Genomic DNA, 23,422 nt, shown 5'->3' with positions numbered 1-23,422 from the left:
TCATCCGGGGACACATTAAAGCTACATTCACACGACGCCGTCTTCCGATCCTTGATACTTTGCTATTCTAACGGCGCAAAGGTGCAATGTATTATTAGGTTACAGGTATAGACATACAATTAAAAATGCGCGCTCAATATTTATCCCCTACTGTTAAAAAGGCGCGAAGATGCAAAGTATATTAAAGTACAGTTATAGACATACAATTAAAAATGCGCGCTTAATTTATCCCCTACTGTTAAAAAGGCGCGAAGATGCAATGTATATTAAGGTACAGGTATAGACATACAATTAAAAATGCGCGCTTAATTTATCCCGACTGTTAAAAAGGCGCGAAGATGCTTTTAAGGTTACATACATTACATAAGGTGATTAATTAAGAAGAAAATAATCAATTTAGTTTTGTACTGTAATTTGATGTTTGAATAATAGAAACAAAATCCGATTAAGGACGTTAAGTCAGTCTCAACATCATTCTTTCGTTAACGTGCCAAGAGAATCATACTTATCGACCGATGAGAAGAGCCTCAATTATACGACCTTTGGAATTTTCCTGAGGAACCATCTTTTTAATCTACTTGTAGAAGAATACTATGTATTGTATTAAATTCATTTTATTTGTATTGGTGTATAGCCATCCGGGATGGTTGAGTTAACCTAAACGCGCGAAAGTTTCACAACATGATACTTTAGTCCTACTGTAGGCCACTTTGAAGAATTATGATGAGGCTACTCGCTCGATTCGTCTGATCCGATTACACAACAACATAATGCGATTATTCTAACTGTTGTCAGTGTTCTTTGAAGTAAAAAAACAAAATATACTAGGCTCATTTCATCCAGGGCATTTTGGGGGCGGGTCCCGATAAAAAGAAGGCGGTGCTTGTCTGCATGCAAAGCATGGACGTAGCTCCTCCTATGACTGCTAATTCCTCTTGTCCACATGATGAAACAAAATATGTTTAGGCTCTACACTATCACTTTTATATAAAAAAAAGTGTGATGTGCCCAAATTTAGTACTGTAGTGATATTCCCAGTTTAATAGAACTTTAGACTCGTACATTATTTCCATTTGAATATAATAATAGTAGATTTTGTTTTCTTTGATGATTTCGCATAAAAAGAAATGGAATTGATGAATTGATTGAATAAAACCATCTCATAGGGCTAGAGGTCTGTTAATTGTTGAAATTTCAATTAAACCACATCTGGTTATACTCAATCCTCCCGATATTGGGCCTACTTGGCGGTGCCTGATCAGAAAATTACTCGTATGATAATTATGCATATGATAATAAATGTAAATCATCGCTATAATAATAATTCATGCATTAAGTTTAAGTCGAGTGAGTAAGTTAGTATTTAAATTAGTTAGTATATTGAGTTAATACTACCTACAACAATTTTTATATCGGCTACGATAATAATGATATTTAAAAAAAACCGATGTTATTCGTTTAATTCAACCGTCTGAACTGAACTTTATCATATCTCTTTTATATAGAGGCACGTCTAAATGAGGCCTATAGTACTATATAATAAATAAAATTAGACAGAAAAACAACTTATACAACATATTTAAAAAGTGTGTTGTCATGACAAATATTAACTTATTTATTAAATAAAATAAACTGAGAAATGTACAAAAGATTGTGAAGGAATTGTATATACTAGATATATTTTCGCGTGTTCCAATGCCATGGTAAGAAAATATTTTTAATGATTTTTGTCGAAAGTTTTACTCGTTGCCAATCCGATACTGGGTTAATTCAATTGGTGTAATTTATTTCTTCTTATCCTATATTGATAAATACAGGCTAATCATCTATTTTATTATTTGAATAGTGAAAATCGGATGCGCCTACGATGTCTGTCCAGGGAGGGAGGTATAAAAATAATAAATAATTTATACCTCTCTGGTCTATCTATGATTCGAAAATCGATTGGATCAGAGATCAGTGACGTGGCAAAGCTATGGCCACGTATAGAATTGAGTGGATTTGGATTGGATTTTATTTTTACACAAAAATAGTATTTTGTTATAGTTTTTATGTTGAACTTAATATTTAATGCTATTTATTTATTTTGTTTGATTTAATAAATTTTATTAGAAATTGCAATCAATAAACAGGTTTATTCTGATTTTATAAGCAATATTTTGCATAATTTTACAAATAACACGGTTTTTTGATAGTTACAGATAGGTGGCGGTGTTCGATTTTCTGGGTACCATTTTTATTCCAATGTGCGAAAAATAGGAAGCATATTGGTGGTGAAAATCAACGTTTTAATCATGAAAGGAGTTGTAGAATGCATATTATTTACCGTTTTGGTAATTTCACCTATATCTGGTTTATATTTTCATATAAGCGAAACAGAAAAGAAATGTTTTATTGAAGAAATTCCAGATGAAACTATGGTAATCGGTACGTATGTTGGCTAAGCCTGTACGATATGCCCACGTAAACGGTGTGAGTGTTGTTAAACCCGGCAGAAGGAGCTACAGGAAGCTGCATAACAAGTGCTACGTCATCAACCTAGGCCTAGCTTCTCAATTGAACAACATCAACAACATCTCATAACTACCTAGGCCTATGCCGGCCTTCAGATTGATGATTAATTTAATTGTTCTTTAAAATAAAGTTTCTGATTACGGGCAGTATGAATGATATGAATGATGATATACAGTAGGCCTATATGAATATAATTGATAAGTGAATGAGATGGTTTCTGATGTAGGAGGGTGCTAATATAACCTTATATTCAACTTCTATTCTAAAATAAATAATCAACCTAAAAGTCCTATCAGTAACCCAACCAACCAAACTATGATGACCCTCTAAATGTTCTTCAACTCCAAAAAATAGTAGTTAGTAAACCACATTGTATCATCATATCATACAGTAATGTATAATACTGTACCCACTACCACCTTGTACTTTTGGTCAGGACCTCTGTTGCACAAGATATGATGCCTATCCCATTTCTAATCCTTTGTTCATGTCAACTGGAAATTATGACCAACCAAATATTTTGTTTGTAATTGTGATATAATTGTAATATCCCGGCTATTATAATTAGATAGGGGTTACTCAAGTGCATGTAAACAATTTAACAATTACTTCATTGTCTATATTACAGGAAATTACAAGACCCAATTATATGATAAGAATATCAATGACTTCCTACCATCAAGTCCTGGTATTGGCATGCATGTAGAGGTCAAAGATCCTGACGACAAGGTCTTATTATCTAAGGTGTATAGCGACAAAGGACGTTTTACTTTTACATCTCACACACCAGGAGAGCACTTAATATGTCTATACTCTAATTCTACCAAATGGGGTATGTTCAACAGTGGAAAAATGGTAAGATCATGACAAAAAAAACCTTTAAAAAATATTGAATCTATTGAAAATTAAATGGCAATAAATATGAAATTCATCAATTATGCAAAAAAGGTATCTGTACAAGTACAAGCAAAGGTATAACATTTAATATAATAATGATATTAACAACATTATAATACATTTGAAACCTTTAAATATTTTAAAACATATTGAAGAATTACACTTTCCAGTTAAAAATATATTGTCCCACTAAAAAAATAATTGTTAAAACATTTGACCAAAAATTGGATTAAAAATTCACCTGAAAAAAATGTAATATAAACATTAGTTCCAAGTACCCAGTGTTTTCTATAGTTAATAGGGTGGATGCAAGGACTTTGATCAGTTTTAGACTGGGATTAAGGCTCTTAAGGTGGGTCTCTCTGTCCAGCACAATTACATCCATGCTCTAAAACAACCAGATAAATAATACTGTACTAATAAAAAACAAACATTGAAACACCGATTGAAAGAGCACAAGTTGTTTTTTATACTTAAAATGCTATTTGTTTGATTGTTATTTGCAGAGGATACACCTTGAAATTGAGGTAGGAGAACATGCTAACGATTACAATCAAATTCAAGAAAAAGATAAGATGACAGAGTTACAACTAAGAATACGCCAGCTGTTAGACCAGGTTGAACAAGTTCAGAAAGAACAGAATTATCAGAGAGTAAGTTTAATGTTGTATTTAGTTAGTTTATGTAATAATAAGATTTGTTAACCACATATATCAAAGCAAAGTGCTTGAAAGCCTGTGAAAAACCAAAAGAGGCCTACCATCATTTTCTGTAAGTTTGTTCCAATGAGCTTTAATTAGAGGGCTGAATGTTATAGCAGTTTTAAAAGTTATTCATGGAGAGGAACCAATAAGATGGTGACTGCAATCGACCATTTGATACACCCGTACGAAGCCACGCACTACATTACTGCGTCTGTTGAGCAGAAAGCGTGAGAAGTATTGAGAAAAATTATTTTTAAAAATTGCTCTTCTTTTATTTCAGTATCGTGAAGAGAGATTTCGACAAACCAGTGAAAGCACCAACCAACGTGTACTATGGTGGTCCCTTGGACAGACTGGTATTTTGCTCATTACCGGCTTCTGGCAAATGAGGCATCTCAAGAGCTTCTTTGAAGCCAAGAAACTTGTGTAGTTTGTTTTTAGCTTGGACATTGTATTCCTTTTTTTTTTTATAATTTTAAGTGCAAATTGTGTTTATTTTTTTCTTTTCTGCCTCTTTATAGCCTTGACATTTTCAAATTTCCATTTACTTTTGCTTATTTCAACAGGGTATATCAAATGTTGCATTTGATATACCATACTCACCCATGTAAGCACTCCACCCTAAAGGCCAATTTACACAGACAAGTGGTAATGTCAGCAATAGTGCTTGTCCTACAGAGAATCTGAATCTATCCTGAGCGGAAACCACTTGTCCGCTCCGTGTTTTGTATAAATGGTCATAAGCAATTACATAGATTTTATATTTTGTTTCCGCTTACAATTACCACTTGTCTGTGTAAATTGGCTTTAACAGCATATTTTGGACTAATGTTTACCATTAGGAATACTTGCAAGTGGCCTAACAGTATTCATAAACAATGCATTTTGTTAATGTATTATGTTATAAATCTATTATTTACAAATCTTTATTATCTATGTGTTGCATTTTAGAATAGATTCTCCCAGCACGTTTTACTATATACATTAATTCAAGTTGATCATTATATTTATTGTACCACTGTTTCACTGTACCGTACTGTGCTCTCATGTTTAAATGTTAATGGCCGTTATTTTTTTGGTTCGTTTGCACCCCAACTGGTTTGAACTCTGCAGCACACCAAAGGCCAACTCAGACATCATCGTACGACAAGGCCAGACGAGTCTGTTCAAAGTCCTTCCCACAACCTAAAAAATAGACCCGACGCTAACGCAAGGCGACTCCGACTCTCATCTCATCGAGATTCGACCCGGACTGCACCGACGAGTCGCGATGTTTCCCTAGGCCTCGTTATACATTGCTGTCTAAGTTGGACTTAAGAATACAAGGGGAATTCCCTAATTTGATGAGTAAAGACACTGTAAGCACCACAGACAATGTGTCAGGAATCGCGAGACATTGTTGCTGTGTTAGCAATTAGCTAAACCTTAAAGCAAGAGTACATACTCGCATATATTTTATATTATTTAATTGTAGTTATCATTTTTTAGGAAATAATTCAATCTTGTTTCAATGTATAATAAAGGACAGTACATTGCTCTTGAAATAATACAGTTTTCAATCCTTTAAAATATGTAATCACAATTTAATTAAAAGAACGTATAATTTGTATTAGATTTAACCAAAATATATTCAAAAAGAATGTAAATATGTGTTTAATAATATACAATTGATGTATGACTATTACGGTTATACACTTTTCCTTAAGCATTTCAAACCACTTTGGTCTTTATGTTGATATATTTTTTTCGATGTTGGTAAAATAATCTCCTTAATAAAGTTAAATGTTATCTAATTTGTATATTTATGTCACAAGAAATCTGATTAAAATAGAATTATCAGCTGTCCATTTTCATTAGTTTTAATTTTAAATTCTGTGAGTATAGATAATAGTTGTATTGTCATTTGTAAGCTTCTCAATGTGACTTTTCTATCTCGTTGATTAACACAAAATCTAGTCTTTAAATAAGATTGAAACTTGTTTTATTTTCAGTTGTTTTGTCAATTTGTGTTGTGGATTGAAAAATACATCATCATTATCTGTAGCACATCATCATCTGTTAAGGCCACATCATATTGCATTGTATGACGAGGCCCGACGAAAATTAAACATGTTTAATGTTCTCCCGACGACCTAAAAACTACGGCCAATACCATCACAAGACGACTCGTCTTATCGGGATTCAAATCGGACAGCACCCATGAGTCAAGACGGGCCTCATCATACGATTCTGTTGGCCTTATTATTATTTATTTATTATTTACATCCTATTTTATCTCTGTAAACAATTATTTACAAACTAAAATACATACATCCAGTCTGTGTACAGTAATATGAAGACATTGGTTTTCTTAGGCTCTGTCTACACTATCAAACTTTATATGACAAAAAATGTGATGTGCCCATATATGCACATAATGATGTCATATCTATATATATTTGGGCATATCACCACCATATTTGGGCACATCACACTTTTTTGTCAAACTATTTTGATGGTGTAGACAGAGCTTTAGTTGCCCTTCATTTCACTACAATAATTACACATAAATAAATTTTGATAAAACCAGCTTTCAGAAATTATATTTACATGAATTTTTTTCAAATTACTTTTAAAGTTATTCTCTTTCAAATTCTGTTAACGGTCACGGTTTGTGTGGTTAGTTTTGTCACGGAGGTAATTCTAATTTTATACCTCCATGGTTTTGTGACGTTAATAATTTTTAGAATCAGAAAGTGAAACAGGAAATCAGGATTGACGGTGTAGATAGAGCACTGATTGTAAGCTAGTGCTGCCCTCATACCACAACTTTTGTCTACACAATATAATATTAAATATGTATTGTCCCCAAAAACATGACAAATTAAGATTAATACAATGAGACTTTGAATAGGCCATTTTGCAGTTATAATAATGTTATTAAATTCCATAAAAAAATGTGAACAAACAATGATTTCATTTATAAAATATGAATGCAACAGGTATACAGTATCAAAGTTATATTGACCCCCTGAAAAATAATTTTTGTTGAATTTGCCATTTTAATGTCACATAAAAAAAAATGTGATAAAAAAAAAAGATTAAAAAAAAAAATGAAATTTAAAGGCACAAAATAGTCAAAATTGTCTGTCAAACTGTATTTCATATAAAATTCATAATGATGAATTTTTGATACCTTTAATGTATACCTGATGACAGCAGAACGTGAGGTCAAAATTACTAATACAGTATTCATTTTAAATCCAGGAAGAGTGAGAATCACGAACAGGACAATTGACTTAAAATATCATTTTTTATTACGGAAGTATATAGTTTACAGCATACAGACACGGTAATGATAACTTTACTTAATATTTTCTATCGGTGGCAGACATCCTTAAGTTAATTAATTATAGAATATAATTAGAATTTAAAAAGAAAAAAAAAACATGAACTGGACACTATTTCCTTCATTCATTGAGAAAATATCTTTTGTCCATCGAGGTAAAGATATAAAAAGTGGATTATCTTTTCTTAATCCAGGTTTATAAAGAATAAATTAATCCACCTTCAGTTACTACTAATCCTGATTTATTGCATTTCCTTGAAATAAACCTTTAAATCCTCAGTTTTACTATCATTTGTAGTTCAAGGTAATTTTCCATCCATCCTAAAAATGTTGGTACGTAGTATGTAGTATTTATTACAAAAACCTGGTTGTGCATGGTGTATGTTGTGTGTACAGTGTATATGCAGTAATTTCCCAGTACAGTTACTGTATCCAACAAGTTAGTTGTCATTTGTCTGTACAGTGTTCTGTCTACACTATAAAATAAAAAAAAAATGTGATGTGTCCATATATGGACACAATTTGATGTCATATCACAATATTTGTGAATATCACTACAATTTCACTCTCCATGTATTATACATGATCCTGCCTATGCAGCACCTATTTCTTTCCTGATATATACTGTATAGCTGATATATACTGTATAGCTGATATATACTGTATAGCTGATATATAACATACATGACCTGACAGTATTCTGTGCCTCATTAATATTTGTGTGCGGCCATTAAAGAGTAAATAAAGTATGGGATTATCTTTTAGGCACTGCACAGTCTAGTCTCCCACAACCACAAATGTGAGTTCCTTTAACTATTTGATAAAACATTTAAAATAAATTGAAACATTCATTTTGTATATATGTTTTTATTCACACATTTAAAATGTACATACATTAAAATATTCATAAACAAATCCTTCATGCAAAGGAAATAATTTGTTGTCTTTTAGTTTTGCACAGACATTACATCACAATTACATGTCTCCTTAACACCTCTTTCAGCCCTGATGAACATACAAATTTGATCATTAATTTATAAAAGAGAAATTTTGGTTTTAACATTGCTTTTGATCAGTATGAAGTACATTAATACTGTACTAATTTCTTTACAGACAGTATTGTATTGAGAAATAAACCATTTTTATTCCACTTAATACATCTTACAAAAGTGGTATGTAAATAATTTTATTTTTTATAAGATTATTTGTGCCCTTTTGTAAAAAAAAAATAAAATCTGCATCTTCTTTAAATTCTACTTAAAGACCAAAAACATGTTTTATTAGGCCTAATTGGTGTGAACGATCCCTTTTGTAAAACAATTTGCTCAATTTTCTGCCCATAAGTTGACAATTTTAGTATTTTAGCAAACAATTGCTTAATTATAACACTTCTTTTGTATATAATTGTTGATGATTGCAAACTGCAACAAATTGGTCCCCATAGGAGGGTCTGTATCAAAATAATTCTTTTGAGGAGTAGGTAATGTTTTATTTCTGAGCATCAGGGTTAAAATCAAAACAATATCTAATACTAGTTTTTGCTAAAAATAAATATAAACAGTACTTAGTACAAAAGAAAAACAAAACATAAATCTTGCAGAAATAAAAATTCCTTGTTAAATATTTAAGCATGTTTTATATTACAAATGTGCGGCATAATATATTGTTTAATTTCTTGGTGAATGTTTAAATGGTAGCTCCGGGTTTAAAAATTGTATCGTTTAAATATTTTGCAACAACATTAATTATAACTTTAGTTATTTTTAGAAAATGTTTAATACACATAGTATTTTTTTTATGTAAAAAAATGCCTCAAATTTAAATAAGAGTCAATAATCAAATAAATTTCCTAAATTACAGCATTATGAAAAATGGTATCACTTTACCAAAAGGGAGCCTATTTTATGATGCTTTCTATTTCAGTTTCAAAATAACTGGGAATATAATACAAAGGTTTATTTATAATAAACAATAAAAACTTTAAACCCGGATGAGTAGTGGATTCAACCAACAGGTAAAACAGAAATTGAAAGTGATATGCTGATGTTGACTTTAAAAGCAAAAGAATCTTGTTTACTTTGCTAGTACGACTTTCTATTTTTATTACTTTTATATTGATTTGTTAATGGCCGAATAAACAAACACAAACTTACAAGAAAGAATAAATATACTGTACATAAAATGACTTCATTGTAAATATATATCAAGGTACGGTGCTTGGAAGTCTAAAATGTTTATTATACATAACACTCTACAATATTAAATATAAATCAAGACAATAGCAAGGTATATCAAACAGAAACATGTAGGTGTCTACAACATATATAATTGCGTCAACAACAAATATGTCTTTCCATGGGAGTTGTCAATATATTCTGAAGGGTTGGATAATAGTGTTTTATAAGAAGCGAGATTTTTCCCACCCCTTTCAAAATATATTTGTAAAGCCTGGCTTTATCATAATACATTTTATTACCAACTTTTTTCTGCATGACACTCATGTGTCCTTCCCATGAGAGTTGTCATAAGAACAAAAGGAGGTTTTCCCCACCCCTTTTAACAATGTAATTGTAAAGCTCAGCTTTATCCTAATAATACATTTTGTATTACCATGGACCTAATTTATACTGTATGTTCATGGTACCTGTATTACCAAGTTGTCAACTTGCAGAACACTCATTCAAAGTTAGTTACGGTAGTTGTGATTTCATGCCCAATCACAGATGAGTATCTAGTATGCTAGCATTTGATTGGTCAGAATTAATTTTCTTTTCAGAACTGAGGAGGACTATAATATTTGGTCTGGATAGAAATGACTGGATAGAATACATTTGAAATAATATATATGAGTATTTAAAACAAAATGTTGATAATAGGTGTCACATGACTGAACACATTGAGCTTCTTGGTTGCCTTGCTGGGTGTCGTGGTAACGATGCTGAGTTACTGTAATTCACTATCTCTGCCTTTACAACTTGCTGAATTTGATAGATAAGGAAGCAACGTCTTTCATTATTACTAATTCACTAATTATTCAGTCGGCATTGATTTATAAATGACATCAATATTGAAAAAAAATGTGTCGTAGGTTTATCTTATATTTTTTTAAGAATTTCAATTCACATTCAACAGCAAAGAACCCACCATTAACAGAATGGAATATTATAGAGTTAAACAAAACTATTATGGCTACAGTTTAAAAGCTTAGAGTAAGATTACTTACAAACTTGGTGACCGGGGTTCAAATCCTGTGTATGGATTTTTGTTATAGTACACCGTTCACTAAATATTAATGTTATATGCAAACTTATTCTTCTGTTATATCCTGAAAATAAAGTTTCTCAACATCATGACCATGAGTTAAAAAACAAATAAAATTGAGTTAAAAAACAAATAAAATTGAGTTAAAAACAAATAAAATTGCATGAAAAGGATACTGTAGTCTGTTCTAGATCAGATTTTGTAAGTTTCAAACCTAAAATATCGGCAGCTAACTTTTTAAAGCATAGATTTATCTGAAATACAAAAAAAAAAAAGCAGTAAATTAATGTAGTCGTGACTGGGTACTATTTAAGCCAAAGGAAGACGGAGGCTTGATAAAAATACCGGGGGTGGGGGAGGGGGTGTATGTTGGAGTAGGGAAGGGTTGTCAGTATAAGACTACAGAGTAAGTCTGTAGCCAGGAGGGTTCGTTTTTTCTTCAAAAGAGGAAAAATATTCATGAGCCAGGCCAGTTAGGCCTATTTACCATACTTCACTACTGAACTCTGTACTGTACTTTGAAAAGGGGGTTCGTAAAAAAAAAAAAACTGGACAGATTAAGAAAGTAGAGACTGAACTACATTTCAGAAACCTTATTTTAAAAAGGATATAAATTGAACTATACATTTAACCTTCACTACATAATCTTATACATAGTGGTGAGATTAAATTAAACATAGTAGCTTGTCATTCATGGAAAATAAGAACGAAACCGTTTAAAAATAGCATAATACACAATACTTTATGAAAGATGTGAAATTTATATAATAGGTCTTAAAATTGTTTTCATTCTTTAGGATTACAGTATTTTATTACAACATTTGGAATAACTGAACAATATATGCTAGGTAACAGCAGTTGTAAAAGTAACAAATGAACCATGACAGCACTAACACCAGTCAATTGATATACACTTTAACAATTGGGGAAATTACACAGCATGACGTAAATGTGGATAATTTCTCTTTATCTATTAATACTTAAAAATTAGTGTTCAATTCAATTTTATATAACAATGAACAGTTAAATCTGTAGAAACGAAACTAAACCACAACCGAAGTTCAATAGATGCGCCGCTGCATTTATTGGTCTGAAAATACCTGTCATTATACTTTGAAATACCTGTACACAATATCGGTAATACCCTAAGAAAACTTTGCTGCCATAGCAATATGTCAACAAACAGTAAAAGAATAGGATATATTTGTATTTCCTTAATCTAGATAATTTATTTATGTTATTCAATATTATGGATATTCTCTGGCAAATGGAAAGTGAATGGTAGTTGGCCGTCAAGGACTCGCTGCTGTTTAATTTATTTATTTCGTCAGATAATTATAAAGACATAACAAAAATAAAGAACATAAGAAAAGAGTTCAAGATCTAGTTTACCAAAAAATTGAATACTGTAAGTTATTGTCAATGTTTTTAACTAAGGAAGAATATGAAAAAAAGGAATGGATGACAACGAAGGGGGGGGGGGGGGGGGATTGGGGGCCTAGTGTATTACTCTTACCGAGTCTCCAGTCTTTGCTGATACAAAATGACTTAGTAGATTGTGCTCGGAACAAAGCTTGTGGTGTCTGTCCTGCTTCACTGCCCTTATGTGTTCTAAATCCACTGATAAAAAAACATTATATACATGGTACAATGTTAAAAAAACTGAGGATTAGGCCTTCTGCAGAGGACCCATGGCAGCCAGCAGTGCCTTCCAAGTTGAATGGCAGGGGATGATGGACCGCTACACTGAGGTAACCCCTTACTCTTATAATACATGCATTGGGTTCTTTGAAGTGTACTGTATCACTAGTGGCCTTTGGAAGAATGTAGTTGACATTGTAATGCAAGAGGATCTTGAGTAATATTCCGAAAGACCCAACATACGTGTTCTTTCAATTAAACTTTATTTCTGAACAACTTATGCTGGGGATCCATCGCTAGAAAATAGGTATAGAAGCCAAAAAGTAAAAAATTCACACATGATTTCCGGATTCAGAGTAGAAACCAAAGAGTAAAATGATACACTCGAGGACAATAGAATGTTTATAAATTGACAATTCAATTCATCACTTTTCATAAAGTCATTAGGACACAAACTTACTTTTATTGCCAACTAACATGATGCTTGGTAGACTATCTGCTTCACTGAACACCTTTTTAACTTTCTGAAACCAATCCTCGACATTCTCAAAACTATTGTAGTTTGTGATATCATATACTAAGAGAATACCCTATAAATAATAATAATATAATATTAATAAAGAATTAAGAAGCCAATTTCTAAAGCTCTGTCTACACTATCAAACTTTATGTGACAAAAAAATGTGATGAAGTTTTAAAGTTTAGTTTAGTCTAGACAAGGCTTTAGTACTGATAAAAAAATATATAAATTATACAGAATATGATAAAATTCAACTTCATACAACTTTAAATTTACAGGCGTAGAAGAAATGTTAAACTGTCCGGTGAAAATGAAAATGAATTAAGGTAAAGGTATTTATTATCGTCCTCAAGCTTAACTGAAAACTGAGGACATTCATATTAGGCCCTCTACAGACCTCAGAAAAGATGAGAAAATCTGTGAGAATTAATATTTAATGTATTATTGTTATTCTGTAAGAAAACGCAATTAAAAATTTAAGATGACCATTAACAGTAGTACTTATTTCTTTCTTTTTCTAGTTACAGGGACACTCTCATTAATATTATTGATGATAAATATAACTGAATAATTTCTTCTTACATGAGCACCATATATATAATTTTCTAGCATCTTTCCGCCAAGTGTCTGTCCTCCTATGTCCCACACTTGTAACGTCACATGACTTTTACCTATATATAGAACAAAAATTAAAGACACGTTCCCTACATATTTTTGGATCTAATTTAAGGTTATAAAATAAATTTTATGTGAAATTAAATACTATATGGGCCTATTGCGATAATTTGTTTCATCTTTATTTCTTTCTTTTATCATTTTACCATAAACGAACATTAATGTTATTATATATGCTTTATTTGTACCAAACGTCAACCTTTGTAGGGATTTGCCTAGTGTTTTCATAAAGCTTATAAAGACATACTCAATTCAATTTTAGTTATTTTCTACAAGTAGTACACAGTATACAAATCTGCAATTGAGAAAGTGAGACGTATAAATTATAAGAAAAAAATTGTATAAAGTAAAAGATGTTACCTCCAATTACTATCCTCTGTAAGAAAAAATCTAGACCAACTGTTTGTTGATATTGCTTTCCAAATTGATTTTGAGAATAACGAGTTGCCAATGATGTCTAAAACAAATAATTTAGTATTACTTTACATATTATTATTACTATTATTACTATACTAACGAAAATATAATCAATATTTCATTCATTTAATTGTTTATTGGTTCTAAGCCTACTATCTAGGCTAAAGTGGTACGCTTAGTAGAAGACCTTATTTAATATTAATAGCCCAAGTTTTCTTTTTGTATTATTATTATAAATAATAAGGCCATAACTTTTACATACATAAAATAAAAGCCAATACCTACTAGGGCCTATATGCCATTTATGCCTAAAATTGTCAAAATAAAATGATGGTTAAACCGTTAAAATGGTAAAAATATTATCATTTATGCAGTAATCAGATCAGATATTAATAATAGGGCCTAGGCCTAGTGTCTATTAAACAGTTGTATTTTGTACTTGTAGTAGGCATCTGTATTATAGTTCCCATAGGCTAGCTAGGCCTAGTAGTATAGGATTTTCTCGCAGGCGACAGGCAGCTTCCTCGGTCTCACTCACCTTTCCAGAGGCACCGTCTCCCAACAAAACGATTTTCAGCTGTTTTTCTCTGTCAGTTGATTCATCTTCTGAATCAGACATCTCAATACAAATTGTTTTCAGAGCATCTACAAATGTCTAAAAGCTACAGAACAGGTTTTATTTTCAACGATGCACAAATTAAAAGCTTGTTAATATAAGGTTAGCTAGGCCCTAGTTACTTTCATTTTTTACATCACACACCGTGTGCAATCAAAACATCACCATTGCAACGAAAACTGTTGTTGTTAGTCTTTGTAGTACAGCCGTGTTTTATGACTGCTGCTGCTTTCTTATCATCGTCATAATCATCAATCATCAAATTTAATATTCTTCAATTCATATGAACCCCCAGGTACGTCCATGTTTACCACCATGCTGCATATGCGCGCGAAAAAAATGAAGTTTACGCGCGCGATATTATAGGCCTATTTTCTTGGAAAAGAAATCGGGTGACATTATAATTGATAAGCTTATTTATATTGCATTTAATACTATTATTTTTTTTACATTTTAAAATGACAGGCCTATTCATTTAAAATTTAATTATTTGGTTTGATTCGACAGTTTTTCAAATCAAGTACGTTTGAATTTTACGTAGATTTATTTAATTGAATTTATAAAAAAAGACTTTCTCTATCTATCAATGTTGATCAATGTTTTTGTTGAATGCCATTTTAATGTCACATAATCGTTATTTTGTCTTTTTATTAATGAAATTCTTTTTTTTTCCACCGAAGTGATTAAAACTGTGAAATGGCCTATTCAAAGTCTTTTTTAATTAATCTTCATTTTTCATGTTCTAGGGGACAATACATCTTTAAAACTAAAAAATGAGTGTTTCAAAAAACTTATTCGTTTTGAGTGCAGCATTTAGACTGACGGGCATGTATGTACCGGCCGTATACATTCAACTAATAATATTAAATAACAAATAATTAAAAATATTAAAATAATTGCCTGCACCTCAGTATTTCTTATCTATGATTTTTTCAATGCATTTAAATATCCGATTCAACCATTAATATTCATTGGCTTGTTTGTTCGAAATAGTATTGTAATAAACGATTGTAATAAACCCATTGTGATGCAAACACCGCGACGATGTTATTGTCCAAATCATTTACGCAACGGATCGGTGTAATCGAAAGTATATTGATTATGTTCAACCATGTGATCATGTATATAACACGTGGGTTTGATACAATGGCCCTGCGTTTCTAGAAATAATATATAGTGCCAATAAAAACTAAACGGGAATTCCAACTGACATGCAATAACTAAAAATAAAAATTAAAACATGGCATATAGACCAAAAACATACAGAAGAGAAAAAAATACTATTCCCAAATGCTACGTTTCTATATAATTTAACATTTTGCAGAATTTTTTTTACTGCTTTAGAGACTAGAACACCAAAACGGAGATCTTCTAAATTAATTTAGAATATAGATAGATAGTCCAGTTCACCCACACGAAGATTTAATTATTTAGGCCTATACCTATGTTTTATTAAATTTATTAAACAAACGAGGAAAACGTTGAAAAGTTACAGTGTCTTTTAAAAAGTGCATGCCGAACCTTAACCTATATTATTTATTACTATCACTAAATGTTAACCCTTTTTTCGATTGTATATCCACATATAGAAATTATTTACAAAAATATACATATCGGTAAATAAAAGCTAGTATTCCTCTAAACATTTTTGAAATTATAAAGTAGAAGTTTTAATCGCGTCTGAATTTACGTTGAACTGTGATATAGATCTATTTAAACATGTGAGAATAAATCAAATAGTTGTTATCATAAGCTTTTAATTATAATTCTAATTAATATTAACTGTAACCTGTTATTAATATTATTAGGTCACATAACAGCATGTATATTCCGAATGGACGTTTGTAGGCCTCTACGCACAGTCGACTGAAGTTTTTTTATTTGGATAATTACTGTTGACTGCCTATTAGTATTATTATGCTTCAGAGCTAACTAATTTTGTTTAGATCTGAGCCTAGGCCTACTATATGTATTTAAAAAAAATGTCTATAACATTTATTTTATACTGATTTGGATAATGCACAGTTAATCCACCATTGTTTGTAATACACTCATGCGAAATAAAGACACATGGTGTAAAACGTGTGTGTGCGTGACAACTCCGGTGATGTTGTTGTTATGCTGGGTGTGGTATTATTATATACCACGTGGATACGCCATGGACTGTGTTTTTGTAACAGTTGTTTTGATTGGTCTACTAAAAATAGCGTCGGTAACTTGGAGAAGAAGCACCAATCATAGACAAGAACGATCCACGTGACTCTTTGTTTGCATTTGACCTCATCATCAACGTGCGTGTAGAACGAAACGTACCAAGTGTGAGCAAAACAAACCAGCTGAGTGACCCGAAACGTTGTTGTCTGAGGTTGAAAAATTCCTAACTATTTCTCTGTTTTTTGGAGGTTTTACTATTTATAATGGCATCAATGATTAACGTATCTCAACTTCTTCAAGCTGCAGAGTTTTTAGAGAGACGGGAAAAAGGTTAGTTTCATGATTTTGTCCATAAACTTGGAACGTTTCCGTTTTGACAGCTGATGATCAATTCATTCAAGGCAATGCTTTACACAGGCAATGTACCAACATGGATCGGGATGTCAAGACTTGTCTGCTTCGTCAGAAAGTAAATAATACAGAGATAGGCCTATGGAATTTCCAAAGTAGGCGGAAGAGGACTAATATATTCATACTAAATTTGGTATTTTTACTTATTCAATTCAGTAATTTTTTAAAGAAAAAAATTATACTTGAGTTGTATTTTTAAAATTTATTTTGTTTTTCTCAATCGATCAGCCCATCCCTGGACGAGGGATAAACATTGTTGTCGATCAGATAAATAATTGACCCTACCTAGGCTAGATACAAATTAAAATACTCTTTTCTATTACATTTTAGAACATGGATATGCTTCCACTTTACCACGTAATCATCATGAAAATATTAAACGAAAAATGAAGTCAAAACGAAATTATAATACAAGCAGGTTTGTGACTGTTTTGAAATTCTGCACATAATTTCACGAAGGGATGATTGAACCATGGAGAATATTTCTCCATCATGATTAAACTTAATCATATACTACAATGTTATTATTATCATTATAGGCTTCTGGGCCTCCTCTTCTTATTACTATTTAGGCCTAGGCTATATACAAAATGTGCTTCATGCATTTTTTATATTTGAGAGTGACTTGTTTTACTACTAGGGCCTATAATAATACTATTATCTTTCCATTGATAAATGTAGTATTAAATCTGTTGTTTTTTTTCTTAACTTTCACAGCCGTTCAACCCACAATGAATTGGAGAAGAACAGGTAAGGGAATACAATAGAAGTCCGCCAAAAACTCAGGGCCGTTTATACTTGTTTGCTGACCTTGAGTCATGAATTATGCATGAGTCATTGTGTGGCATTTGCATTCATTTGATTGTTGTTGTAGTAAGGCTCATTGTCAGGAAATGAATGGCTAGTTACGTGTGTATCTCCTGTTATATCTTGCGGTAATCAGTCTCATGATTGTAATTTGGGTGTGACCATGCTTTACTTGGTATCATGTGCTAATTAATTCACACGTAGTGTAAACAATTAACCTTTTCAGAATTAATATTATATACTTTCCACTATAATAAATTGGTTGAATGACTGCCACTACAGAATTCTATACTATATAATTTATAATACAGTATTATTGATATTACAATAATATTTTTTTGCAAATTTTTTTATTTGCTTTCACAAATCATTGATTTTTATATACTAATGCATTTAAAATAAATTATTCTCTGTACTGTTAATTTTAGTCAATATTATACTTATCTTATTGGTATAACATAACAGTCATTAAAAAATATATTGAAAAATTTTTTCTTGCTCTTTAAATTAAAATATTTGTAATTAATAATTTTATTTTTCTTAATTAGGCGAGCACATTTGCGAACATGCCTTGAAAAACTAAAAGAAATCGTTCCATTGCAATCCGAATCATCAAGACATACCACTTTAGGTCTATTAACTAATGCAAAAGCCTTTATTCGTGTAAGTACTAATTGTTTTTTATCATAATTTTTCGTGATTTCATTGTTTTTACTTGCTTATAGATATATTAATTTTTTGGTTTGAATGAAAAAATATTTTTTTTTATGTTTCTACCATTTCTAAAATATCAATTGTTTTACTAGCCAAACAATATTTTACAATTTACAAAAAATTTTTTTTTTACAAATTACAATTTCCTAAGAAATAACATAACAATTTGTTTCCTCTTAAATTGACATTTAGATTATATTAACAGAAGCTAAGTTGTTTGTTTAAATGCTTAGTAATGATTTCAATTTATTTGTCAGGAACTTCAGTATTACAATCGCCCACATATCTATTGTTAACTACCTTTGCGTAGAAATGCTTGTTGTTCTTATTTCCTGATAGAAGTGCATTTAGAAAAAAACCCCTATATAAATATAGAATATTGTACATATAATACAATAATTATCACATATAGATAATAGTGCCTTAGTTGTCATATGGGACATGTGACATGGTAAACACGATCATTAATTTAAACAACAAACATGGATTCTGTACCTTGGTACGCTAAATACCATAATACAGTCATAAAGTTTGTAGCAAAGTAAATAAGACTATCAATATTACACGTTTTATCAGCAAATTCTTCTACGTACGTTTATTTGCGATACAATTCACACATGGTTACATGGTAAAATAAAACAATGCAATTTTTAAACAGGTGATACAATTGTCTGGAGAATGCTAATAAGCCTTAAGGGAGTTTTAAGCCTGGTTCAACAAGAATAAGTATTCATTGCGCTATATTAGCCTGTATTCAGGGCAGCTGAAAAACAAGGAAGCAACAGGAGGGAAACCCTTTTCCAGTTCACTGCACACATAGTAGTTACCATCAGTTTACCCCATGGAGTAAGATTATCCATGGGCTTTTAAGTCACTTCTCTCCTTACTAAATGAAATAACATTTAAAATCAGAGGATGGGATTAGGCTTGTGGAAAGGAAGTACACCAGCCAACATAGGTTTAACATCTTAATTCGTACTCAAAGTCATAGTATAGTCATACTGTAGCAGTATTCTAAATTTACTTTTAAATAATTGTAATGTAGTAATTTTCTAAATAAATTTAAAACAATAGTATTTTAACATTAAATTGAACATGTATACATTATTCAACTAATTAATTCTAATAGTAATAATTAAAATTAAAATTTGCTTCAATGCAGTTTCCATTCTGCAAACACATGATTGAATAGTGTACACTGAGTACAGTAATTGTCCATTAAAATTAAAACACATGATGCTAATGCAAGTGGACTAGGCTGGCATCATTGTTCAAATACCTCTGTATTGATTATAATAAAACTACTCAAATTACACAAACCCCAGGGTCGTATTAACTCAAACTGTTATAATGTATTTGTTTTACAGAGTCATTAAAATATTTATGAATTAGTCATAGTCATATATAGTCATATATACTTTATTGTCCATTTAAAAAACAGAAATGTGATTTGAATTAAACTGGAATACAATTTACAATAGAAAACGTGAAATGAAAGTAGCACAGAACATGCATTTTACAATATACTATGATAATAATTATTATAATATCATGGCTATGTTGTGGTAAAACACCCAAATTTAAATTTTTCCCCACTCCCCCTTGACACAAAGTTTGGTCGAGGAGACGATAATACTACCAATATGTAATCCACCTATACTACCTACAATGTGACACATTGCTGAATGAATTTTCATTGAAATTATGTTTATTGCAGGATTTCTATAGTAATCCCTGGTTAAATGATCAGATCGAGTTTAATCCCACCATTCTTGAGTATAACCCCACCCCCTTATTTAGGCTAAATCCGGACACTAACATTTTGTAAATAACCCAATTCTCCCCAACCTGGGACTATACTTGGACATATACGGTATACATTTCAAAACTTACTGTACAAGATGTATTACTATTACACAAATGACTGACATGTATGTATTCTTAATTTTAATCGAATTCTCTATTTACAGGATTTAGAAGAAGAAGATAAATATCTTATCACAGCAAAAGAGCAACTTAAGCAAAAACAATATCATTTGATGAAAAGAATTGGTAAATTTAACGATTGTGGCGAATCAATTAGGAAACCAAGACAAGATAGTACTGGCAGCTGTCTCTCATCTTCTAGTGATTCTGAAAAAGGTGATTTTATCAGTTATTGATTAACAAAATGTTGTCCTTGTATTAAACAGACAATCTATAGAAATTAACAAGGCCAGTTATTAAAATGCTGCAGCACTGCATGCGTTACACTTTTTCATTGAATGCTGTGGATTTGTTTTTTCAATGCAAAATTGTTTCATGGTTAATTAAATAATTACAGTTTTAATAATTTTGAATTACATACCTTTATTTGAGGAAGTGCTCATCTGACGATAGCTATTGTTTTCCTGCTTTTGTTTCCTTATTTGTACTGAGTTATTGCCTGCCCTGGTTGAATAATCAATTTTTAATACATAATGAAAAAAATATCACACTTCTGACTTTGTGGTATTTTATTTGTCAAAACAAAATTAATGTTTGTTGACAGACACCACACTTTTAATAAATTTCTTCACTTTGTTTTTTTTTTTTGGAAACCTGCTTCTCCAACCATGACTTTCTTGATTTCTTGCCAATTTAATCATGATTTTTGTTCTATTTATTCTCTTCTTTAGATGACATTGATGTGATTGGATATAATAGCGACAGCGATGACCAAATGAGTGGGTCAGACGGCGGTCTGGTTGTTAATAGTTCAGAGTTGAGAATTGTCCAGCATTTGTCATGATGCTCAATATTTATCTAGCAAAAAATATTTTTAAACAAAAAGATTAAATCAAATTGGTAAGCAGCCATTATTAAAGAAGAGGATTTCTGTGAAATAACTATGACAATTCATCAGTATTATCAAACAGTCTAAACTATATGCGCACCTTCTTATTGTAGCATAGTGCCTTCGATGTTCCTATTTTCAACACATTCTGATATTAGAAGATACAGTCTGACTGGCTCATACTTAAATCTTATTTGGAAATACATTTCAACAGTACACATGTTGCTATAACAGCAATTAGTTTGTGATAACCTCAACACAAGACTATATATATTCTTTACTCTGATATAGTTATAGATTTATATACAATAAGCATTGGATTCTTTAAATGACTGCTGTAGTTTCACTAATATTTTGTCACACATATTCCGTTTGATTACATCTTCAACCCATTGATGGGGTTGTGTGCTTTATAATAGCTTTTTGCATCTTCTTTAAACACATTGCTTTATGATTAACTTTTTGTTTTTGTCATTGTGCAAGTGAAGCTAGTGTTTTTGTACGTGTAGTTTGTAAATCCTAATAGGTTTGCAATTTGTACTGTACTGTAGTTTGTCTAATTTTATGAACTGTAAACTAAAAAAATATATATTTATTATTAATATTATTATCATCTGTTATGATTGTACCTGTCACTGTGATTCCATTCTGCAGATAAGTCATGCATTCAAAATGCTGCATCAATATATTTATATTTAATAACTTAATGTGCTTTTTGCATTGCCAAATTGTTAACCTGTTTTGTATAGGACAACAACAATAATTGGTTATAAATGGCACACCTAGCACTTTCTATGTCATTCATTGAATGGTTATATAATTATTCATTTTTATTTTGGTTAATTCTTTTATATTTTATGCTAATCCAGTGCTAGTATAATGACTCCCATCATTATTATACTAACACTGGTTAACAAACATTATATGGAATCAATTTTCACAGACAACTGATTAATCTTACATTTATAAAATGAATTTAAAAAGTCTGCAGTGAAAAATTAATTGAATATGTATAGTTAATAGTTTATATGTAAATAAAGAAACATCAGAATGAATTACGGTAGATAAAATGAAATTTGTGAACTACTGGTGTATCAGGTGACTCTTATCCCTTCATAATATCAAATCCATTTTGTAAATTAAACAAAGACTGTACATATAATAAATTAATTGTATTGTGTTTCATACCTGTAGTAATGCCTTCGATGAGAATAAAATTCTGTTTGTAAGGATATATTATTTTGTTTTTAATAGTTATTTTCGTATTTTAACGTTGTCAAATTTATATAGCGCTTTTAACAATACAATTTTTTTGTTACACATTGTCCGAAAGCGCTTGAACAAAGATCGGAGAAAAAACAGATTGATTTACAGGTGGGTTTTTAAAAGGGTTTTGAGAAGTTTAGTAGATTGTACATTTTGAATTGAATTAGGAAGATTGTTCCACAGTTTATGAGCTGCAACTGCAAAAACTTGATCACTATAGGTCGTGAGGGCGTGTGGTGCAGTGTGTTGGACTACTGATCGTGAGATTGTGGTCCGAATCCAACTCTCGCCATATCCTTAGGCAAGACACATTTTCCTCTCTTCACCCAGGTGTATAAAAAGGGTACCGGTTAGATCAAGACACAACGCTGATTACTATACTAGCTGCATTATGATGGGAGTATGTTTTCATACGTGTTTTTATCCAAGAAATGACCGGGGTAATAATGTTCAGCGCATTGAGAGTTTGCTTATATGCGCTATATAAGAAGATGGAGAAATAAATTACTTATTTCTCTATGATAAGAATGAACTATTATTTATTCAGGCGACTAGGTGAAACAAAAAATACAGATGTTTTGTCTTTTCTTAAAGTGAAATATGTTTGAGAGTGAATAACTTTGTTGACACAAATTCAAAGTTAGATTTTATTCTGTTTTGGGAGACAATATACAGTACCTCC

At 31.1% G+C, this 23,422-nt stretch overlaps 3 protein-coding genes across 3 annotated transcripts; 2 read left to right on the top strand and 1 right to left on the bottom strand.

The window, feature by feature from the left end:
• The first annotated feature begins 2,238 nt into the window (after positions 1–2,238).
• On the top strand, positions 2,239–6,082 carry LOC144836773 (transmembrane emp24 domain-containing protein eca-like). Its single transcript, XM_078691624.1, has 4 exons — positions 2,239–2,427; positions 3,143–3,369; positions 3,918–4,064; positions 4,396–6,082. The coding sequence occupies exons 1-4, from the start codon at positions 2,295–2,297 to the stop codon at positions 4,543–4,545; spliced, it is 657 nt and encodes a 218-aa protein (XP_078547750.1). The 5' UTR covers positions 2,239–2,294; the 3' UTR covers positions 4,546–6,082.
• Positions 6,083–8,295: 2,213 nt separating this feature from the next.
• On the bottom strand, positions 8,296–14,727 carry LOC144838719 (ras-related protein Rab-28-like). The gene is made up of 7 exons (XM_078694176.1): positions 14,496–14,727; positions 13,901–13,997; positions 13,448–13,536; positions 12,806–12,935; positions 12,221–12,324; positions 10,881–10,958; positions 8,296–10,421 (listed from the first exon to the last, which is right to left on the bottom strand). Exons 1-7 carry the CDS (start codon positions 14,574–14,576, stop codon positions 10,323–10,325), a joined length of 678 nt encoding a protein of 225 aa, XP_078550302.1. The 5' UTR covers positions 14,577–14,727; the 3' UTR covers positions 8,296–10,322.
• A 2,136-nt stretch (positions 14,728–16,863) lies between these two features.
• On the top strand, positions 16,864–22,713 carry LOC144837809 (max dimerization protein 1-like). The gene is made up of 6 exons (XM_078693073.1): positions 16,864–17,057; positions 17,469–17,556; positions 17,856–17,888; positions 18,494–18,608; positions 20,630–20,801; positions 21,317–22,713. Exons 1-6 carry the CDS (start codon positions 16,991–16,993, stop codon positions 21,427–21,429), a joined length of 588 nt encoding a protein of 195 aa, XP_078549199.1. The 5' UTR covers positions 16,864–16,990; the 3' UTR covers positions 21,430–22,713.
• Positions 22,714–23,422: the final 709 nt, after the last annotated feature.

This window comes from Antedon bifida, chromosome 3 (assembly GCF_963402885.1).
Source record: "Antedon bifida chromosome 3, ecAntBifi1.1, whole genome shotgun sequence".
In the NCBI taxonomy this organism is placed as follows: Eukaryota; Metazoa; Echinodermata; class Crinoidea; order Comatulida; family Antedonidae; genus Antedon; species Antedon bifida.
Note: the sequence above shows the minus strand (reverse complement) of the source record. Positions and strands in the feature narration are given on the sequence as shown.

Bases quoted from the DNA above. Each gene is read 5' to 3' on its own strand.
- LOC144836773 (XM_078691624.1), top strand. From the start codon at position 2,295: ATGAAAGGAGTTGTAGAATGCATATTATTTACCGTTTTGGTAATTTCA. The intron at 2,428-3,142 runs GTACGTATGTTG...TCTATATTACAG, and splicing joins AGATGAAACTATGGTAATCG to GAAATTACAAGACCCAATTA. The intron at 3,370-3,917 runs GTAAGATCATGA...TGTTATTTGCAG, and splicing joins TGTTCAACAGTGGAAAAATG to AGGATACACCTTGAAATTGA.
- LOC144837809 (XM_078693073.1), top strand. From the start codon at position 16,991: ATGGCATCAATGATTAACGTATCTCAACTTCTTCAAGCTGCAGAGTTT. The intron at 17,889-18,493 runs GTAAGGGAATAC...TTTCTTAATTAG, and splicing joins AATGAATTGGAGAAGAACAG to GCGAGCACATTTGCGAACAT. The intron at 18,609-20,629 runs GTAAGTACTAAT...CTCTATTTACAG, and splicing joins ATGCAAAAGCCTTTATTCGT to GATTTAGAAGAAGAAGATAA.
- LOC144838719 (XM_078694176.1), bottom strand. From the start codon at position 14,576: ATGTCTGATTCAGAAGATGAATCAACTGACAGAGAAAAACAGCTGAAA. The intron at 13,998-14,495 runs GTGAGTGAGACC...TATTTGTTTTAG, and splicing joins GAGACGGTGCCTCTGGAAAG to ACATCATTGGCAACTCGTTA. The intron at 12,325-12,805 runs GTAAGTTTGTGT...TTTTTTTATCAG, and splicing joins CATGTTAGTTGGCAATAAAA to TGGATTTAGAACACATAAGG.